A 22957-nucleotide genomic window follows, 5' to 3' on the forward strand; every position below is an offset into this window, starting at 1 on the left:
CTTAATTTTACAATCTAGAATCACCTGGGGAAAGTCTCCAAGAGGGATTGTGTAGATCAGTTTGGCACCTGTGTGTGTGAAGGCCGGGAGGGTCTTTGTTAGGTTAATTGATGTTGGAAGACCCAGCCTGTAATTAGGCATCACCACACCCTGGGTCTGGGTCCTGTAGAGGACATAGTTAGCTGAACAGTGAGTATATACTCTGCTCTTGACTGTGGATGGGACTAACTTGTTCCAAGTTCCTGCTTTGGAACTGTGACTTTTCTGAAATGATGGACTTGTGAACTAAAATAGACCCATTCTCTTCTAAGGTGCAGGGTATTTTGTCACAGCAGTAAAAGAAATTAAGAGTATCTTTCCACTTTTTCTTTCCTGCTGGGAGTTTGAGTGGATGTTAAATACACTACCATCTACACCCTCAGTTCCTGTTGTTAGAGACTGATGAGCTATTCAAGTTGTACTTTTGAAATTTCCAGAAGAAAACTAAAGGGAGAAAAAATACTTTGAGACACTGGGTTAGATTTTTATTTTAGCCGATGGTGGTGGTGCACACGGGAGGAAGAGACAGGTGGACCTCTGTGAGTTCAAGGCCAGCCAGGTCTACAAGAGCTAATTCCAGGACAGGCTCCAAAGCTACAGAGAAACCCTGTCTCAAAAAAAAAAAAAAAAAAAAAAATTAAGCCAAATGTCAAAATGTGTTTAAATTAAATTAACACTCATTTTGAAGATATTTTTAAAAAAATGAAAGCTGTGGGTTGGGAGAAAATATTTGTATCTGACCATGGAATTGATTTTTGTTGTTTGTTTTGTTTTTTGAGACAGGGTTTTACTCTAACCCTGGCTGTCCTGGAACTCACTCTGTAGGCCACACTGGCCTTGAACACAGAGATCCAGATACCTGCCTCTGTGTGTCACCACCACCCAGCAGTAGTTTATCCTAGAACATGTAAGCAATTCATAAAATTAATAAGAAAACAGCCCAAATAAAATTGGGCAAAAAAATTAGAGTAAAACTTGGCTAGAGATTACTTCACGAAATATGAGGAAGATGTTCAGCATTGTTATTTATTAAATGTAATGAGATACCACTGGAAATGAACTAGAATTGCTAAAGAAGTATGTATGTGGTACTGAGGCCCAAACTCAGGGCTCTGTGCATGCTAGGCAATCAGCAAATTGGTAACTCAATAGTGTTCTCCCTTAGTTTTGCTTTCTCAAGTATATGCTTATACAAGGGAGTATTATCTAACCATAATAATAATCTGGCCAATAAAGGTATGTCATTTGAATAAAAGAGATGGAGGTGAAGTTACATGTTAAGTATAAGAAGTTGGACCAGATGATTTGTGCCCTTAATCCCAGCACTCAGGGGCAGAGACAAGGGTATCTCTGTGAGTTCAAGACCAGCCAGAGTCTTGAACAGTGAGACCCTAAAAGGGCTACTGGAGAAGAGAAAACAAGGACCAACAAAAGAGGGTAAGGTGGGTATGGATATAATTGAGCATAGTGGTATACACCTTTAGTCTCAGCACTTGGAAGAAGAGGCATGTAGTCAGATTTTTTTTTTTTTTTTTTTTTTTTTTTTGTTTTTCGAGACAGGGTTTCTCTGTGGTTTTGGAGTCTGTCCTGGAACTAGCTCTTGTAGACCAGGCTGGTCTCGAACTCACAGAGATCCGCCTGTCTCTGCCTCCCGAGTGCTGGGATTAAAGGCGTGCGCCACCACCGCCCGGCCTGTAGTCAGATTTTTTGGGAGGCTGACAGCCCACAGAAAATGGCATGGAGATTTATTATTAAAGTTCGGCCTATAGCTTATGCTTGTTCCTAAATAGTTTTTATGACTTAAATAACCCATTTATATTAATCTATGATCTGTCACATGGCATTACCTCTCTTCCATCTTGCACCTCTTGTTTACTCTCTCTGTCTCCTGGCATCTCCACCTTTCTCCTTCCCAGATTCTCTCTGTCCCCGGGAGTCCTGCCTAATATCTTCTTGCCTAGCTAGTGGCCATTTAGCTCTTTATTAAACCAATCAGAAGATACCTTGGCAAATACACGTCTTTGTAGTGTAAACAAATATTTTGCAACAAAGGCAGGTGGATTTCTGTAACTTTGAGGATAGCCTGGTCTATATAGATAATTCCAAGCCAGTTAGTACTATAGCAAGACGCTGTCTCAAAGGATGGAAGGAAAAAAGAAAGGTATATTATACAGTAGAAAATCATCACAAAGCCCATTGTTTTGTAGACTTACATATTCTAATAATTTTTAAACGCAGCTTATTTCTGAAAATTTTACACTTAGAATTTTCCTCCTAAGGTTGACTGTGAATAAGTAAAATATGAAACTGCAAAACATTCCGAATAAAACTAGGGAAAAGATTTGTGTTTTGGTTTTGTTAAGACAGGATCTCACTTTAACCCTTGCTGGCCTAGAACTTACAAAGATCCTTCTTCTCCCTCCCATTCCTGGCCTGGGCAAAAGACTTGGGTAAAACTTCGTTTCTTGTATTCTCTGGATATTTATTCTCTGCCAGATGAGGATTTCCTACTCTGTAGGCCAGTTCTTTGCTCTGGTGACGGTTCCTTTCGTGTATTGGAAGGAATCTTTTAATTTTATGGGATCCCATTTATTTAATTCTTATTTTCTGAACTACTGGAGACCATTCAGAAAGTCCTTATCTGTGCCTATAGCCAGGTTATATAAAAAGTCAAAAAATTAAATACTACACACTAGACGCTGAAGAGATAGCTCATAGGTTAAGAGCACTTCCTGGTTTTGCAGAGGACAGGGTGGTTCTCAGCACTGACATGATGGCTCACAACTCTCTGTAACTCTAGTTCTAGGGGGTTCCACACACTCTTCTGGCTTCCTAGTGCTCCTATGTGTACATCATACACATACATTCATGCAGGCATAGACAGGTACACATAAAAGTAACAAATTTAAAACTACACACTAAGGTAGTAACCCAGCCAATAAACAGACCAGTGAGTTAAACATTTCTGTTTAATATTCTTAGCCATCAGAAAGAGTATTTCAAAACTATACTGAGGCTGGGCGGTGGTGGCACACGCCTTTAATCCCAGCACTTGGGAGGCAAAGGAAGGCGGATCTCTGTGAGTTCGAGACCAGCCTGGTCTACAAGAGCTAGTTCCAGGACGGGAACCAAAACCACAGAGAAACCCTGTCTCGGAAAAAAAAAAAAAAAAAAAAAAAAACTACACTGAGATTGCATTTTACCCTAAGTTGTCATCAAGAAAATAAAAGATGTAGAGGTTGGGAGAAGAGGGAAAACCTTTATATACTGTCTGTGTGAATATGAATTAGTCCACATGCTGTGGAAATCATTATTGAGAGCCCTCAAAGAACTAAAACTTAGACTACATATCACCCTGCTATACTATGCCTGGGTAGCATACTTTAAGGCATCAGAATTAGCATTGGGCAGAGGTACCTGCAGTGATGGGTATATTGTTTAGACTATCACTGTTCACGTTAGCCAGATTGTGATACTGGCTTAAGTGTCCATCAGTGCAAGATTGGATGGAAAATGTGGTATAAGTAAATGCTATATGTGTACAAAAATGCCATTGTGAAAACATTGTTTTATATAGTATTTTCACCTACTTAAATTCAATATATTCATTCAAATATATTGAATTCAAAGTACAAGGCACAATATAGAACTTTCTTCCTTTCTTTTTCTTTTCTTTATTTTTATTGAGACAGGGTTTGTGTAGTGCTTGCTGTCCTGGAACTCACAGAGATCCACTTGGCTCTGCCTTCCAAGTTCTGGGATTAAAAGCATGTGCCACTGCCTCCTTTGGGACTGTTTTCAAAGAGGACGGTAAACTAGGGTGGAGACAGGAAGGGAAGATGTGAATCTGGTGGAATATGAAATGCAGAGCATTATTCTGTCTAACCAGTGTACTAACTTAAAAAGTTGTTTTGGCATTGTTCATATAATGATTAATTATTAGACTCATATTAATTTATAGAATTAAGTGAACCTGGTCCTTAAAATAGGTATATTCCAGTATATAAACTATAATAAACTTATGCATGCATTCTCATCCCTACCTATGAAGTTTATTTCTGTTTTATGCTTTGATTTTTGCTAGTTTTGTGTGTTCTTTGGATAACACAACTTTTGTTACTGCTAGTTGCTCTCCTGTAAATATTTTGATTATCTCATTTGGGTGTGTGTGTGTAAAATTATTTTATATATTGTACTTTGTATTACGTACTTACTACATTTTATAATATAGAGTATATGTGTTGTATCATATATATTTTAATACTGTCCTCTCTCATTTAAGCTATGAAGATGGACATCCCTCACAGTCTGAATCAGATATCCTTCAGAGACAGACATTTGCAGCCTCTCATCAGCTTCCTGGTTACGCTCCCACGCCTCAAGCAACTGGTAATAGTTCTTTTGTTATGTTTATGACTGGTTATACTGAGTGGATAAGAACACTCAGCTTTCACATTTTGGTCTATAAACATAATATATAAGACATCTCTTCCATGGAAATGTTATAAAATGGAAATGAGATAATGTTTGGCTTTAATGATAATAAACGGACACATTTTTCTTCCTAGCACCTTTGGAGGTTTAATATTTACCTAACCAGAGTCATACATAGTGGCGCCCATCTTGAATCCCAGCACTTGGGAGGCAGAGGCAGGTGGATCTCTGTGAGTCAAGGCCAGTGTGGTCTATATGAGTTCCAGTTCAGCTAAAGCCACATAGTGAAGTTTTGTCTCAAAAAACAAAACAAAACAGACAAAAAAAACATACAGAGAGAGAGAGAGAGAGAGAGAGAGAGAGAGAAACCTATAGGAATAGTAAAGAAGAAAGAATGCCATCTTGAAATATGAGTCTCTTGCTTGACATTTCCTATTAATGGTCGATTTTTCATAACAATTATGTGTCTTTTGTTGTTGGGCAGTTCAAGAGAAGTCAGTACTTAAAGTTCAAGAGATTTCTTCAGTGAATATAATTTGGTTTAAGAAAAAAAGAAAAAGAAAACTTTACAGTGTTAATAACATCTCTGTTCCTTTTTATTTATTCGTTAGGTGTAGTCAATTTAGGGTTTTAATTTTAAAGATTTGTACATTTTACTTCATTATTTCGTGTGAGGAATTTGGAATAAATTAACTGTCAGGGTTATATACACTTTTACTAGCTTTTATTTTCATATGGCATTTATCCAGTTTCCCATGTGTAAACTTACTTTTTTAATTGTTATAGATATGAATTGCTGTTTATTTTAGGAATATAATTTTGCTTTAAGAAAGCAGGCTAAACGTCAGTCTTGCCTTCAACCCCAGTACTCAGGAAGCAGTTCTCTTTGAGTTAGAGGCCAGCCTGGTCCGCAGAGTGAGTTCCAGGACAGATAGGGCTACACAGAGAAGCCCTGTCTTTGTCTTGAAAAAAAAAGCAAAACAAAAACAAAAAAGCAAGCAAACTAATGTTAAATGTAATTTTATTTTATTTTTTAAATTGATATTTATTGAGCTCTACATTTTTCTCTGCTCCCCTCCCTGCCTTTCCCCTCCCCCTTTCAATCCTCCCCCAAGGTCCCCATGGTCCCATAAATGTAATTTTAAAAGTTTACATACAGATCCAATTTTTAAGGCTTTTTATTAACCCATAGACATCTTGATGGGATAAAAGTTGTCTTTTACTACTATGTCAATATTTATTTAAATGCCTGTGCTATGATTACCTAAAGATTTTTGTATGTTTTCTTCATAGGCATGCATTCCTCAGCAGCAACTGAGCTGTTTGTTACAGGACCCTTGCCAACCTCTGGAACACTTCCACCACCTGTGCTATCCGCTTATCAGCATCCTGCGACTTTTAGCAATAGAAACTTTGCGACCACCTCACCTTTGGTGCTTCAGGATTCATCTTTTAACACTACATCAAATGGAATTTTAAACCCTCATGATCCTTTGCTACAAATTAAGACTTCGCAGGGAACTGTTCCAACCGCTTTGGCATTTGAGCGCCTGGGCAGTTCTGCATTAAGTAATAGCATACCACCTCAGTCTTCAACATATCGCTCAGCTCAAGAATCTGCACCACATCTCTTACAACCTCAATTTAGTTTATTGCCTTCAACACTTGGGGGAGCCCAGCAAACCCCTCAAGGCTACAGTTCAACTCTTTTTACTAGTTCTGCTGCTTCCATTGAAAGAGCCCTTCTTCGAGAATGTAGTGTTATTAAACACCACCAGCGGCCTTCAGATACCCAGTCTATTCAGGCACAACTGACTGGTTCACAGCTTCCCTTACATAGTTATCTATCAAGTGCAAGTATTGGTAATTTTCAGGAAACATCCAGGCAGTCATCTTTATCCTGTAGCTCAATTCGAGATTCTACTCAGGTGAGCAATGGAGCGTTGCAACAGAAGACCCCTCAGGTCTCAGCAGAACATGCTCAGTCTTATTCGTCTGTAATTCCATCATCAGGGTATCTTCCTTCTGCTACAAAAGTAGATGTCTGTTCTACAAAACAGCCACTAACATCAAGTGTGATTCCTCCTGTACAAACACTAAACTATTCTAAACCTTTACATAACCAGAGTTCTGTAATATCAGGTCAAGCACAAATTTATTCTACAGCACAATTACCTAGTCTTTTATCAGTCAGTCAGTCCCAAAATTATGGTTTAGTACAGCCACATAATGTGCCATCTATTGTTCATTCACAGGTTTATAGGCCCAGCAGGGTTGAGAAATTGCCATCCTTATACAAAACATTGGCCTTTTCTGGGTCTTCTCAGCCTGTAACCTCTGAAAATCAGACACTTAGTTATTCATCCAATCAGCAAGAAGTATTATCTTTAGTTACAAATGAGAATTACCCTGCTCAAACAAGAGACCTGGCATCAGTCAGTCAGCCTCAAAATTATTCATCTGGTCACTCTCAGGGTTTATCACCAGTTAGCCAAACACAGGTCAGTTATTCATCTCAATCACAAGTTTTATCAGTTGTTAGCCCTTCAGAAAGTTATGCGTCAGTACAGTCTCTGACATTAACAGCCCCTTCTCTTTCTTATTCTTCTGCCTCCCGGGGTCAGAGCTTGCCAGATTCTAGCCCAACACCAAATTATATTTCTATGCATTCATCCCCAAACACTCATACCCAAGGATCTTCACCACCTCAGCCCCAAAAGTTTTTGCCTGCTGTGCAGTCATCTTTTGCATCCTCTGCTCGTGGTCAGGCAATGCAGAATAGCATACCTTCCCCTGATCCAAAGACTTATGCTGAGAGAAAACTTGACTCAAATGTATATACATCTTCAGAGCAAAATGATGATTTTCCAATGCAAAAGTTACAGGCATTGCAGTCACAGGCTTCTCTTGAGTCATCAAGCCAAAGGCTGCCTGATGGAGAAGTGAATGCTCAAGAGTCAGTTTATAAGACGTCCAAGTCAGATGACCGATATTCTCAGAGTATAAGCAGAAACAACTCCCACCTTGAAGACCAAGTTGTTGGAGTTGCTCTCCAGGGTTCAAAACAAGAAGAAAACATGGTTGGTTCAGTGACACAACTTAACCAGCAAAGTGGGCAGCTCAATAATGCAGTAAACACTGATCTTAAGAAGGCAACGAATTTAATGCCAGCGCCTCAGATAAGGTTGAATACAAAAGACCTCAACCAGCAGCATTCTCTCATACATAAGATGCATGAAGCCAAGGTTCAGGAACAGCATGATCAGATAATTAGTGCCTCATCTCAGATACAGATTTCAAATCATGCTTTGGGGCATAGTCATCAGACTCTTCCTAATACACCAGTCCTTTTAGATTCTGCCTGTGACTTACAGATTCTTCAGCAGGCTGGGATTCTACAGGCAAGCCTAGGACAAGCAAAGGCATCTTTACAAGTACAGCGTGTTCAGAGCCCCCAACAGGTAGTCCACTCTTTTCTTCAGATGGATGGTCACATCATTCAGAGCAATGGTGAGCATCCACAACAGCAGCTTCATCCTCAAAATTCTGAGATTATGAAACTAGACCTCCCTGAACCTTCAAAACCTTTGCAGCAGCTAACAACGAAGGGCCCTTTCAGTGAAGCCAATCAACATGATTCAAAGAATCAGTTTGTTTCTCTTGGATCAATGTGCTTCCCAGAGGCAATGCTTCTCAGTGATGAAAGGAATATTTTATCAAATGTAGATGACATCTTGGCAGCTACAGCAGCAGCTTGTGGGGTTACACCTTCTGACTTTTCCAAGTCCACTTCAAATGAAACCATGCAGGCTGTTGAAGGTGGTGATTCTAAATCTCATTTTCAGCAGTCATTAGATGTCAGGCATGTGAATTCAGACTTTAACTCCATAACAGCTACAGTAGGAAAGCCACAGAATATTAATGACATTCCCCTAAGCGGAAGTCAGGTTACTGTAAACCTTTCATCAGTACCCACCTTTCAGTCAAAAACAGTCCTTGATCAACAGCACATGGAGACACCTGGTCAAAATATACCCACAAAAGCATCTTCAGCCATGGGTGGACCAGGTCATGAAGTGCAGGAGCAAAGTACTGACTCGTTTAAGAAACAGTTGGCTATGAATCATGAATCGAAAGAAGATAGTGAAATTGCTGTTGAAAGTGCATTGAGTAATAACAGAAATCAAGAGTTTGTTTCTGCTAGCCAGAGCATAAGTGGAGAGAGTGTAGCATCAGAGAACGACTTTACCCTAGTAGCTGACGACAGCAGTATGTCAGTGAACCATCGAAGGAACACACTTGCACTGCTTGCCATGGCCCAGCCTGGGGATGCAGCTAGTGGCAAGACTGAAGATGAAAAGCAAGATGTAGCATACTTTAACCTTCCAAAGAAAAAGGCTAAAGGAAAAGGACAAGGTAAAGAGGAAGAGGACAGTAGTCAGAAACCACCAAAAAAGTCTGCTCAAAGCAAGCGCCAGAACCCCAGGGGTGCAGACATGTATTTACCATACACTCCCTCTTCCTCAGAAAACTGTGATGAAGGTTACCAGCATCAAGAAAAAATGAGGCAAAAGATCAAAGAAGTAGAGGAAAAGCAGCCAGAAGTCAAAACAGGATTTATTGCTTCTTTCTTAGACTTCCTGAAGTGTGGGCCCAAACAACAGTTTTCTACCCTTGCTGTTCGAATGCCTAGTAGGACCAGACGATCAGGAACCCAAGTTACTCATCCTTTCTGTGCCCCACCACTTGCAAAGATGTCACCTGCAACACCTGTGCCATTAGCATTTGAGACTGGAGGAATCAGTCCATCAGAGAAAGTTGACAATGAACTTAAAAATTTAGAACATTTATCTTCCTTTTCTTCTGATGAGGAAGATCCTGGCATGTGTGGCCATGATATCTATAAGAAAATCTCTGCTCCGTTATCTGCGTTGGATACTACTTCTGATAAAACCAAGAAAACAGGTAAAGTGTTAGATTCACAGCTGTGACATCCTGCCATTAGTCTTTTAGCTATGGCATACATTTAAAAACCTCTCTAGTGTTTTAAGCACCTTGCAAATATGTGTTAGGGACAAGAAGATGTCTTGGGGCTTTGCTTTTTGATATTTCCTTATATGTAGGAATTTGGTTATACCACAAATATCACCTAACAGTCTGCTGTCTGCAGTTCTCCAAGTGTATAGATATCTTAAGGCAGTTTTGGAATAGGAAGTGTTGTATCATAGGTCCTCTTGTATAAGTCTGGCATATTTTCTTAATCCAGTTTTACCCAAAGGTTAGCATTTTAATATTAGGTGTGGTTTTGTACAAAATGCATATTAATCTGTTCAAGAGAGAACTTCAGGATTCTGTGCTGGCTTCTCACTATATTTCCATATCTTGGGATAGATACCTTACTTTTTCCTTCAGTTAACATAAGAAAGGCTTTGAGAAGCAGTATCTTGAATAAATAGTTAACAGGTGAGTACAGTAAGTTTTTTCTCTCTTTTTTAAATAGGGTCTCATTGTATAAACCAAGCTGACCCTGAACTCAGTGCTGAGATTAAGGGCATGCCCCACCAGTTCAGCCACAGTTTACTATTTTAAGGAACAGATTTATGAAAAATACTACAGCAATTTATATAGCCAATACCTCTATGCCAGGAAAAAGGGTTAGGAGATGTGCACACAGGAAGGGGCTGCAGAGATGGCTCCACAGTTGAGAACACATCATGCTTTCTCAGGGGAGCTAAGTTTGATTTCTTTAGTACCCATGTTGGGCATATCACAGCCACCTATAACTTCAGCTCTAGGGGGCTGTCTGATGCTTCCGGCTTCTTTGGGCACCTGCACTCTTGTACCTAGTTATAGACTTGCACGTCATTAAAAATAAGTAAACAGAAAGAGAGATGCATATGTGATATAACTGAGGGTAAGTGTCACTACTCCCACGTGACTAGTGACAAGGCCAGCATGTGAACCTAGGTTTCAATGATTTTACAGCCTGTAAATCTTGCTAAGCTCTTGTATAAATAGGAGTTTTAAGACAAACTCTTTTGCAATATACTTCTTATCTGAATTTGAGGCTATCTTCACTAAGGTGATTTGAAACAACTGATATCCTAGATAGTTAACATACATGTCTGGTACTAAATATGTCTAAAGGGTTCTTACTTGGAGTTTTGTGAGACTTAAAAAACAAGACAAACCTTGTACAGTGAAGCAGCCCTTTAATCTCAGCACTCAGGAGGCGGAGGTGGAAGGAATTCTCTGAATTCAAGGTCAGCCTGTTTTACGTGAGAGTTCCTGGATAGCCAGTGCTGCTTAGTGTGAGACCCTGTCTCAAAAAAAAAAAACTTGCCCGGTGGTGGTGGCACATACCCTAAATTCCAGTACTCGGAAGACGGGCATGTGCATCTCTGAGAGTTTGAGACAAGCCTGGTCTACGGAGCAAGAGCCAAGACAGCTAGGGCTATATAGAGAAACCATGTCTCAGGACAGATAAAAGAAAGAAAAGGGGAGAAAAAATTCCTTTTGAGACAAGGTCTCACTGTGAAGACCAGACTGGCCTCATACTCACAGGTATCCACTTGTCTGTACCTGCTGAGTGCTGGGATCAAAGATACATATCACCACATCCTTCAGAATTTTATGAATTCTGTAAATGACTTGGTAAATAATCCATGAATACAAAGAGAAAGCAAATATTACTTGGTATTATTACTCAAATATATCTTCTAAAAAATTTCTGAAGAAGCCAGGTATAGTGGCACACACCTTCGATCCCAGAACTCGGGAGGCAGGGAGGTGAAACTCAGGAATTTGAGTTCAGCCTGATCTGCATAATGAGTTCCAGGAAAGCCAGAACTATATAGTGAGACGCACACACACACCCTTGGAAAAATAATAGAAAATTTCAAAAGAAAGAAATGTATATTCTTTCTTCAAGGAAAACATTCTACTTAGAATTTGTTGTGGAGAGAGGTGCAGACAAGGTGGATCAGTGGGTAAAGGCAGTTATCAGGAAGTCGACAGTTTGGGTTTGATCCTGGACATAATGTAAAGGTGGAGAAAGAACTTAATTCCTCCAACCAAGCTTTGTAGCACACATGCACACACAGAGACCACATACAATAAACAAAAGTGAAAAAAAATTGATGCTTCAGGAATTATCAAAGTGATGGATGGCTGAAACAGGCATATCAAAATATTATGATTTTTAAGGTTGGGTTATATACTTGTAAGATGGCATATTCTCTTTTTATTTACATGCTAGGCAAGTAATTTACCACTAATCTAAGGTCCTCAGTGGTAATTTACTTGTTATGCTTTGAATTTTTGTGATTAGGTGCATGTTTTGCTTTTTTTTTTTTCTTGGAGATTGTATCTTATCTTTTCTCCGTTTTAGCTAATTTGTTACATTATGAGGCAAACTGTGAAGCCTCAGATTCCCAGGGGCTGCCAGCCTCTGCCTCCTAGTCACTGGAGTTGAAGGTGTGTGTCACCATTCCCAGGCCAGGTGTAGAAGATTTTTCTAGTTAGATTTTCTTTTTCCATGAAAAAAATGTATCTTTTTTTTCCCCACTTAATGATTTCAGTTTCTAACATTGGCATCCCAATTTTGTTAGTGTTTTAAAATGTATTTTTTCTATTTCTGTGTTTTCTTTTGAAACAGTATTTTTTTTCTTAAGCACTAAATCACATATGGAAATATTCAAACATGCAAAGCAAAATATTCAGTAAATTTTTCATAAATTTGAAAATATAGATACTGTCCAAGCTATCCATATTTCCTGAACACCATGTAGTAATTTCATAAGCAGAATTAGCATTTAGCAAAGAAAGGAACAAAGGAAGTACTCACCTTCCTAAATAATTCTCTGCTTAAAACAGAAACTAAAACTGAGTGGCCACTGACCTGGAACAGACAGGGTAGCATTGGAAACAAGGGAAGGAGGAGCAAAGGAAAGTTTTCATAATAAACACTGCTCTCTGGAAAGCATTCATAGTAAGTCAAACCCACCATATAGCCTATGAGCGCCCCACGAGGTGATTTGCTTTGCTTTTACACCTGCTTGTACTTGTAGATCACTGTACTTAGCTTTAAGTCTTTATCTTTAATATTACTAGTAACACATTATATAGCATTGCTACATTTTTCCTCTTACTTATTTGATAATCTTTTAAGAATTTAAAACGTAATCTTTTAAGAATTATTTTTGGGAGCCAGGCAGGTGTGATGGGTACCTTTAGTTAGTCTCAGCACTTGAGGGAGAAGCATGGGTTCAAAGCTAACTTTTGGTTCATTTGGATACATGTTTGGTTTTTAATATATGTATTTACATCCTTTGTTTTGGGACAGGACCTTGTCTCTCCTAGGCTGGCTTGGAACTCTTTATGGCAAAAGATGACCTTGAACTTCTGATCTTCCTACATCCGCATTCCGAATGCATTTTTTCATCACTATTAAATGAACTTTTGTGTGTTTGTTGGTATTTATTTGTTTGAGATAAAGTTCTAGAACTCACTGTGTAGATCAAGCCGACCTTGAAGTCACAGAAATTTACCTGCCTCTGCCTCCTGAGTGCTGGGATTAAAGGCATACACTGTCATGTCTAGCCTATTTGCTCATGTTTTGAGATAGGGTCTCAATATATAGTCCTGACTGGCCGAAATTTAGTATATAGGCTAAGATAGCATTGGACTCACACATTAAAGTTGTGTCCCACCATGTTCGTTTATTGATAATTTTTTATATTTTTCTTCAAATATGTTTATATCCATGGGCCATGTTTTAAAACAGATTATTTTACATGTCTGTGCTTGTGTAATGTGTGTGTGGGGTGTGTGTGTGTGTGTGTGTGTGTGTGTGTGTGTGTGGCTGCCCATAGAGCTCAGAAGCTTGTTAAAGCCTTTGAAACTAGAGAGTTGGAAGGTTTGTGGGTCACTCAATGGGAGGTGTCAGAATTTGTTCTCTGATAGAGCAGTAAATGCCCATAAACACTAAACCATCCCTCCAGCTCCCTTTGCCCATTTTTTAAATTGATGATTTCTCTTTTTGTGATACAGCTGTGAGTGTTCTACATATATTCTGGATACACATCTCTGGTAAACCCCAATTCTAAACACGTCATTCTCATCTATTTGGTGACAGCAGTTATAACATGTTTTACATATTTAATGAGGCCACCGTTGTTTTTCTTTGGTCCCATAGGCACTTGGTAGTATGCTAAAATCATAACCTAACTTAGGTCATAAGGAATTATACCAGTTTGTCTTCAAATAATTGTATGATTTTAGCTTTTGCATTTAGGTAAGTGATCTGTTTTTATTTAATTTTGTATACAACACAAGATAAAGGTTCAACATCACTCTTTCATATGGGGGCTGTTAATTGTCCTGATACCATTTGTTGAAAAGATTCATCTTTTGCCATTTAATGCTTTGTCATTTTCGTGAAAGTCATTTGGTCATAAATACAGTGCTATTTGCTGGGCAGTCATGATGCATGACTTTAATCCCAGCAATCTGGAGGTAGAGGCAGATGGATCTCTGGCTTTGAAGGCAGCCAAGTCTACAAAGTAAGTTCTAGGATGGCCAGAACACAGAGAAACACTGCCTTGAAAACAAGTTCTCTGTGTGTGTGTAATACCTATCTGTCCATATTTTCTTCATATTGTTGTTTTTTAATGTCTTTGAACAATATTTGATAGTATTCACAGTATAAATTTTATAAATTTGATCCTAAATATTTTATTTGCTTCAATAAATGTTCATTACAAATATATAGAAACAGATTTGATTATATATTGGCCTTAATATGTCCTGCAGTCTTTCTGGTCTTGTTTATTGGTTCTAATAGTTTTTCAGTAAAATCCTTAGGGTTTTCTATGGATACAAGGTCATGTCATCCACAGATAATTTTGTTAGTTCTTAGGGGGAAACACTCAGTTTTCCCCTTAATTTTTTTTTTTGTTTTGTTTTGTTTTTCGATACAGGGTTTCTCTGTGGCTTTGGAGCCTGTCCTGGAACTAGCTCTGTAGACCAGGCTGGTCTCGAACTCCCAGAGATCTGCCTGTCTCTGCCTCCCGAGTGCTGAGATTAAAGGCATGCGCCACCATCACCCAGCTTCAGTTTTCCTCTTTAGATATAGTGAATATTAGCTGTGGGTATTTTGTAAATATCCTTTAACTGAGGAGTTTATTAAATATTAATATTATTTCCTTCAGTCTTCATAGAATTTAACAGTCTCTGGGGCCTGTGCATTTTCTTTATAGAATGATTTTTAAATTTTGCTTATTTGGCTGATTATTTTATTTCTATTTTTCATTCTTCCTTAGTTCTTTTTTTTTTTTTTTTTTTGGTTTTTTCGAGACAGGGTTTCTCTGTAGCTTTGGTGCCCGTCCCGGAACTAGCTCTTGTAGACCAGGCTGGCCTCGAACTCCCAGAGATCCGCCTGCCTCTGCCTCCTGAGTGCTGGGATTAAAGGCGTGCGCCACCACTGCCCGGCTCCTTAGTTCTTTTTAATAGTTTATATCTTCCTAGAAGTTTGTCTATTTCTTCTGATATATTTAATCTGTTAGTATATAGTGCTGTTTTGAAGTATTTGCTTGGTTTTTGTTGTTGTTGTAGGGGGTAGTGTTTGACTGCTTGTAAGTAAGTCTGCACCATGTGTATACCCAGTTCCCATAGAGGCCAGCGAGGACGTTAGATCTCCTGAAATTGGAATTAGAGACAGTTGTGAGGTGCTGTTTAGTGCTAGAAATCTAAGCAGGATCCTCTGAAAAGTAGTAGCCCAGTGCTCTTAACCGCTGGGCCCGTCAATATCCAGTTATCTTTTCTTCTAGGAGTTCTTAAAGCTTTGGTTATCTGATTCTTTCCTATTTTCTATCACTCTTGTGTGTCTCTTCCTTTTGAAATTATCTTTGTTGTGTTTAATGTAGTTTGAGGAACTGATAGGTAGGTTATAGCTGCAGGTTTGCACTGCAGTCTTCCTGTCCAGATTCAATTTGCACATCTTTGATTCGTGGATTAACATCTGTTTCTTAATTTCTTCCCATGGAATTGTTTCCAAGCAATTGATTACAAAAATAACTTATGCTAAGTTTTTGGACTTTTCTCCAAACATTTGATTGTTTAAATATTTGTCACTGGTTCTGTTTGCGTTGTTTAGTTTCAGAAGCTCTACCTGTGACAACTCCTGGTGTATCTGCTGAGACTGCTGGTGCTGCTCCCACTTCCTCCACTGCTGATGTAAAACAAGACCTTCATTTGACTTCATCCGCTGTAAATACCCTGGAAAATGCAAACTCCACAGAACCTCCCAAAGCCATCGAACTCGATAGTCTTCCTTCGGACCAGTTGGCGAAAGGACAAGACACAGTTGCAATAGAAGGTTTTACAGATGAGGAAGATATAGAAAGCGGAGGAGAAGGCCAGTACAGAGAACGTGATGAATTTGTGGTAAAGATAGAAGATATAGAGACATTTAAGGTCAGTGAATGCTCCCAGCTTAAAGGACCTGGAATGCTTGTATTTTCATGATATCATTGGCATACTTGTTGTGCTTTACAAAACACTAAAATTTTAATCAGTGTCCTGTTACTGTGTTTTATAACATTGGACTGGATGTCAGATTTTTAATTTAATTACTTAATTTATTTAGCCTCTTACTCTGTAGCCCAGTTTGGCACTGTGATAAGGGCTGTCACACCCAGCTGGTGTTGGCATTTTGGAATGGGGGTCTTATATTGTGCAGACTAGCCTTGAACAGGATCATAGGCATGTACTACCTTACACAGTTTTATGCAATCCTTCGGACTGAATCAGGGCTTTGTATATGCCAGGCAATCACTTTACCAACTATGCTACAGCTCAAGTCCAAAATTACATCAGTTTTGTTAATGTTTTTTCAGGACTTCCAAGTGAGTATAAGAAAATGTTTATATAATTTTAAGAAAATAGCAGAACAAAAACATGAAATTGGATTATGTTTTATAATTTTGTTTTGTTTTTTGAGACGGTGTTTCTCTGTACCTTGGCTGTCCTGGAACCTGCTCTGTAGACCAGGCTGGCCTTCAACTCACAGAGATCCGCCTATCACTTCTCACTACCAAATAGAAAGTCTTGGTGGGGGTAGAGGGGTGAATCCAGTAACGTCTTTCCTCCAAGTTAATTTGAGCATGATTTTGAGGAAATAGTGTTTCTTAAATCAGTATCGCTGAAAGCAATTTTCTCGCCATAAATCACTCAGTGTTCCCACTCCACCACCACCTTTTTTGCATATTTAATTAAGGCCTTGAGTTTGATACTACTACTACAAGGGTGAGTGTGGATGGGTGTTCATTATTGTAGAAACTCAGCCAAAGATAAGCAGTGAAATGTTGTGGGAGGCATGGTGGTACACACCCTTAATATCAGCACTCAGCGGCAGGCAATCTATATAGATTTAAAGTCAGCCTGGTACATATAAATTCCAGCACAGTCAGGCCTACATACAAACTCTTCTTCACCTCCCCCCTACCACACACACACAAGAAAAATGAATGAAGGCTGGAAAGATGCTCAGAGGTTACAAACACTGACTGCTCTTCCAGAGGTCCTGAGTTCAATTTCCGGCTCACAACCATCTGTAATGAGATCTGACACCCTCTTCTGGCCTGCAGGCATACATGCAGACAGAACACTGTATACATAATAAATAAAATCTTTAATAAAAGAAAATAGAATAAAAAATTGTTAAGATTCCTCCTCGCAGTAACATTCTATAAATATAAACATGTTGATATTTTCCTAAATATAATTAATTCTGCTTATTATAGGAAGCTTTAAATATAGGAAAAGAGCCCCCAGCTATTTGGAAAGTACAGAAAGCTTTGTTACAGAAATTTGTTCCTGAAATTCGAGATGGGCAAAGAGAGTTTGCAGCTACAAATAGTGTAAGTAAAATGTTTGACTCTGTCAGCTTCTCTAAACTGACTGTCCGGGGTGCAGTGAGTAGGCTTAGATGCACTGACGTTGTTTCTGTTCTTGTAGAGGACCTGGATTGCAGCTGTAGGGGATTCTGTGCCTTCTTCTGGTATCTGAGAATATCTGCACTCATATGTACACATGTACACAGATACGATACACACACCAAATTTTAAGATAAATAAGTGAAGGCCGGGCGATGGTGGCACACGCCTTTAATCCCAGCACTCAGGAGGCAGAGGCAGGCGGATCTCTGTGAGTTTGAGACCACCCTGGTCTACAGAGCTAGTTCCAGGACAGGCTCCAAAGCCACAGAGAAACCCTGTCTCGAAAAACCAAAAAAAAAAAAAAAAAAAAAGATAAATAAGTGAAATAACAGAGCTGGAAAAATGGCTCTGCAATTTATTACTGCTCTTGAGAAGGACCTGAGTTCATGTTAGAAAACTGAGAACTTCCTGTACCTCCATCTCCTCTTTGGGTATCTGCACGCATTTGTGCATGTTCCTTCTCTTGTTCCTCTTCTCACTCACACATTCACTCTCAAACAGATACTGTCTCCCCACCCCTGCCCTTCTCAAAATAAGGATAAAACTAGTCTGGGTAGGGATATGTTTTGGAAAACGTAGAGGGTAGCTGGCAGTGAGGTCAATAAAGTACTATTTATGTGTATAAATTATGTAATTGTATAATTCTAATACTTCCTTCCTTAGTATCTTGGATATTTTGGAGATGTGAAAACTAAATACAAAAGGATATATGTGAAGGTCATTGAAAATGCAAACAAAAAGGAGTATGTTAGAGTGTGTTCCAAAAAGCCAAGAAGCAAGCCTTCACAAGCTGTCAGGTATTTGGTTTTTATGTAATATATTTATGTTCTTATTTGAGCATTGTTATTGTATAAAGGATCACATGAGGATGATGCAGTCTCTTTTGTAGTAAGTGCCTCCTTTACAAAGAATGAGTTGGGTGCAGTAATGTAGGTACCTTCTTCTTTGCTTGGGTCTTCTTGGTGTGACAGAAGGTGCAAATGTTTTGAATCTACCTCTTTGTGAAAGAACTTTTCTGAAGCTCTCTTTTCTATCCATAAAATGAAAGTAATAAATGAATGTCAAGTTTATAATAAGGTAATTGGGTGATGGGGACACACACAGACATAGTAGAACTCTTATCATGGATCAATATGCCTGGGTTGTCTGCAGTATGAATTTAAAAGGTATTGGTATAACACTGTGATGGATATTGGATGTGCTATAACTCTAGGTACTCAGCAATCTACTGTCATGTAGCTCAGTTTTAATTAAGATCATCACTTATTTTCAGCTACTGACCCAATGGTCATGATGGTGGGTTTTTTTTTTTTTTCTTTTTTTGGTTTTTTGAGACAGGATTTCACTGTATAACCTTGGCTGGCCTGGAGCTAGCTCTGTAGACCAGGCTGGCCTCTAATTCACAGAAATCTACCTGCCTCTGCCTCCTGCGTGCTGGGATTAAAGATATGCATCACTACTACCCGATGTCCTGATGGAATTTAACCACACAGATCTCTAGATTTAGCATAGGACTTCAGGACTTCTCAGACAGATGCATATACGTGTATTTCTTCATCAAAGCCTAGTTCCACTAGAGTATCAAGGCTAGATTTGGCTTTGTACACCTCATCTTCTCTGGAAAATGAACCATAATGGATTTGATGTGCTAAAGTTGAGTTAATAGCACCTTAATAGCAGCATAATGTGCCAGTGTCAAGCAATCTATTTCAAGAAAATGCTATAGTAGTGACTGTTGAGTTGTATAGCACATGAACTTTATTTTGGAACTGTTGTCCTGAGTTTGTTTAATCTTCTCTTACTAATCATCAGATTATTTCTTTTCAATCTTAAGAGATTTGATGATGTTAATGAAATTTGTTTTAACATTGCAGAAATGTTCCGTCTAAGCCAAGTAGTAGCAGTAAAACTTCTGACCCACCAGTATCAAAAACTCCAACTACAAAAGCCCCTTCTACAAAACCCAAAGTTAAACAACTCAAAATGAAGGCTGAGCCACCACCAAAGAAACGGAAGAAATGGAAAGAAGAATTTTCATCATCACAATCTGAATCATCTCCTGAGGTCCGTTCTAGCAGTAGTGAGAATGAGGGTGAGTTCCCCAAGAAATTAGTATTTTGACACTTTCAGTGTGTAGGGATGGAGCAGCATAGTGATGACGACAGCTCAGATTGGATTAGATGACTGGTAATTGTATTGTCCAAGTTCTAATAGGTCTTAATAAGAAGTTGCCCATCATTTTCTCTGAAGTAGATTGGTGATGCCATGAGCAGACATGTCTCACTGTCATAAAAAAAAAAAAAAGAAAAGAGACTATATTATTAAAACAGCCTCAATTTCATATTCTGTAGATCTCTGAAGTGTTTGAAGATGACCTGTCTATCTAAAATATATGTTTGACCTTGAAAGCGTACCTAATATGACTACAAACTCAATTGTAATAGGTGACTAATTATTAACCTGCATTTCCTTATTATTCTAAATATTTGGTAATAATAACTTTCAAGGGCTAGAAATTTGCATTACGTTGTTAAATGAGTTACATGGGTACCATACCTTGAATAAGATTAGAAATGTATGTACAGTATGGTCTAACAAAAATCTCAAGGACTGGAGAGATGGCTCAGTGGTTAAGAGCATTGCCTGCTCTTCAATTCCCAGCAACCACATGGTGGCTCACAACCATCTGTAATGAGTTCTGGTGCCCTCTTCTGGCCTGCAGACATACACACAGATAGACCATTGTATACATGATAGATAGATAGATAGATAGATAGATAGATAGATAGATAGATAGATAGATAGATTTTTTAAAAAAAAAAAAGAAATCTCAACTTTGTATCGATATATGAAAAAAATCCAAGCCAATGTAAAATATTTAGGACTAGTAGTTGCTTTTTTGGTTTAAAAGTAGATTTAATAATCTACCCTTTTATTCTATCATATGTATCCCCCCTTTTTTTCTTAAAACAAGAACTCAGAGTCTCATCTCTTTTGTTCAGCTTTCTTCCTGACCATAACCAACAACAACTTATAACCACCCCCCCAAATAATGACAAATATCCCTAACTGATAGAATGACCAAAAACCATCCACCTCACCTCTTGGGAATTTCTGTTGTATTCTTGAATTTACTTCCTGCTGTCTGGGTGCAGTGGCATCTTTAGAGGATTCTGAAGAGAAAGATTTGGCTTAATTGTCAAGTCCTTGGAGAAGTAGCTATATCATTTGTTGTCCAGTCTCTGCATAATGGGAAAATGCAGGGCTTCTCTCAAGTGCTGGCTAGAGTGGTCTATAAGGCTGGATCATCTTAGCTATCCACCTCAAAATCGTCCTGAGCAGTTTGCAGTCTAAAGCCGATCTTTAGGTGGTGTTTTTCAGTTTAGTGGGCTCCAATATATAGCACAAGTTCTAATAGATTTTACTAATAAAAGCCCAAAGTCAGATATTGGGGAAAATACTGAGAGATCAGAAAGATGAGCAAAAACCACAGACACCTTACCTACTCAACTTTCTGGCAGAAAAGAAACTGAGCTCCTGTCTCCTCCTGCCTTATTACTTCCTCTCTTTGCCCAGCCATTTCATTTCCTATCTGTCTGTACAGACCTGTGTTTAGCTAGTGGTTAGCTCCTCCCCCTGATCTTCAGGCAAGCTTTATTTGTACAAACAAGATACCACCACAAGTTTCTTAAGCTTTGTACTAATCACACCCAATGGAGTACATTTGACCTCTGTAAATTTGATGCCTTCTAGCCTGAGGAATGCCAATTGCCTACTAATTGTGGGGATTACTAAGAATCATCTAGTCATCAGGCTAGTGAAATGACTCAGTGGTAGAGAGCATCTTGCCAATTCCCAGCACCCACATCAGGCAACTCACAACTACCTGTAACTCCAATTCCTGCACACACACACACACACACACACACACACACACACACCTCATGCACATAAACTCATAGAGGCATGTACGTGTGCACATAAACAAAAATAAATAAATCTTAAAGGAAAAAAATTGAGCCAGGCATGGTTCATGCCTATAGAGACAGGTTGATAAATCTCTGGGAATTCAAGGCCAGCCTAGCCTACATACTGAATTCCAGGACAACTGGAGCTTCATAATAAGGCCCTGTCTCACAAAAACAAAAATAAAAACCAATCCTGTAGTTTATGCCAGAAGGAGAAAGGAAACAAATCTAGGCCAAAAGAATTCAATCTATAATTAATTAGTACAATATGAACTACATCTACCAATATTTGTAATAGTAGAAATTAAAACATGTACAATGCAAGAATACACAGCACACATTCCATTAGCTATGGAAACATGGAGTATAATGCAAGAAATTTTAAGGAGATCAGCAGTCAGAGGCTTTTCACATTAACTTGATTGCTACCCAACTTTTATTTGGAAACATGATTCCATATAGTTGTTTTCCTTCCACAGTGGCAGTTTTCAGTTGTTGGTACAGAGACATGTGACTAGAACAACCTAAAATATTCACCATATAACTGTTGTGGGTTTTTGTTTGTTTTGTTGTTGTTGTTTCAAGACAGGTGCCCACCATTGCCTGTCTTGCTATATGACACCATATGACTCTTTACAGGAAATTTTACTGACCATTATTCTTCTAAAATATAATGGTGAGTTGGTGGTGGCATATGCCTTTAATCCCAACACTTGGGAGGCAGGTGGAACTCTGTAAGTTCTAGGTCAGCCTGATCTACAGAACAAGTTCCTGAACAGCCAGGGCACACAGAAACCTTGTCTCCAAAAAAAAAAAAAAAAAAGCAAGCAAACAAAAACCCAAACAAACAAACTACTAAAATATAATGGTGAAGGGAAAAGGGAAGGATTTTCAAGCTACACTAAAGCTGCAAAACTTGGTTTCTTTATAAACAAAGCAAAGTTTTGGAGGGAACTTAAGTAGGAAGCATCATGATGGAATTTAACTGTTAAACCTAGATTCAGGCAAAAATGGTATCAGAACCCAAGTAGTGGCAATAGGAATGGAAGAGACAAATAACAGAAACTGAGGATTGTAGCACAAATAATGAAACCTAGATACAGATATTGGGGTTCAAGTTGAAGATCAGAAAAGCAAAGCAGCCAGCCATTGGTTTTTACCTGTACCCTTAGACTGAAATGGCTGATTAAAGGCATGCACCACCACCACCCGGCTTCTATGGTTAACTAGTGTGTGCCACCACTGCCTGGCCTATAATGCTGACTACTGTGGCTAGCCTTCCACTCTGATCTTCAGGCAAGCTTTATTTATTACAACACAAATAAAATACCACTATAGAGGATGTCATCTGTACTTACATGAGGAATTAGTTGGTTGTTAAGGATATGATTGAGATTGATAGGTGTTATTGCCTGAAAGCTCTTCATAGAAGCTATTTGATAGAATTAGAGGCATAATATATAAAGTCCTCAGTATTGAAATCTACTTTAAATATTTTGTTTTTTTGAGACAGGGTTC

The 22957-nt window shown here is 38.7% G+C and overlaps 1 protein-coding gene across 1 annotated transcript in view; it reads left to right on the plus strand.

Annotated features, from left to right (window-relative positions):
• Positions 1-22957, plus strand: part of Qser1 (glutamine and serine rich 1) — a 69331-nt gene that overhangs the window by 23189 nt on the left and 23185 nt on the right. Inside the window, exons 2-7 of the mRNA XM_057780890.1 lie at positions 4322-4428; positions 5767-9438; positions 15629-15948; positions 17277-17393; positions 18135-18268; positions 19346-19563. Of these exons, the coding sequence (XP_057636873.1) occupies positions 5769-9438; positions 15629-15948; positions 17277-17393; positions 18135-18268; positions 19346-19563 (4459 nt within the window). The 5' untranslated portion in view covers positions 4322-4428; positions 5767-5768. The remainder of the gene's footprint in view (positions 1-4321; positions 4429-5766; positions 9439-15628; positions 15949-17276; positions 17394-18134; positions 18269-19345; positions 19564-22957) is intronic.

This window comes from Chionomys nivalis, chromosome 9 (assembly GCF_950005125.1).
Source record: "Chionomys nivalis chromosome 9, mChiNiv1.1, whole genome shotgun sequence".
Lineage (NCBI taxonomy): Eukaryota > Metazoa > Chordata > Mammalia > Rodentia > Cricetidae > Chionomys > Chionomys nivalis.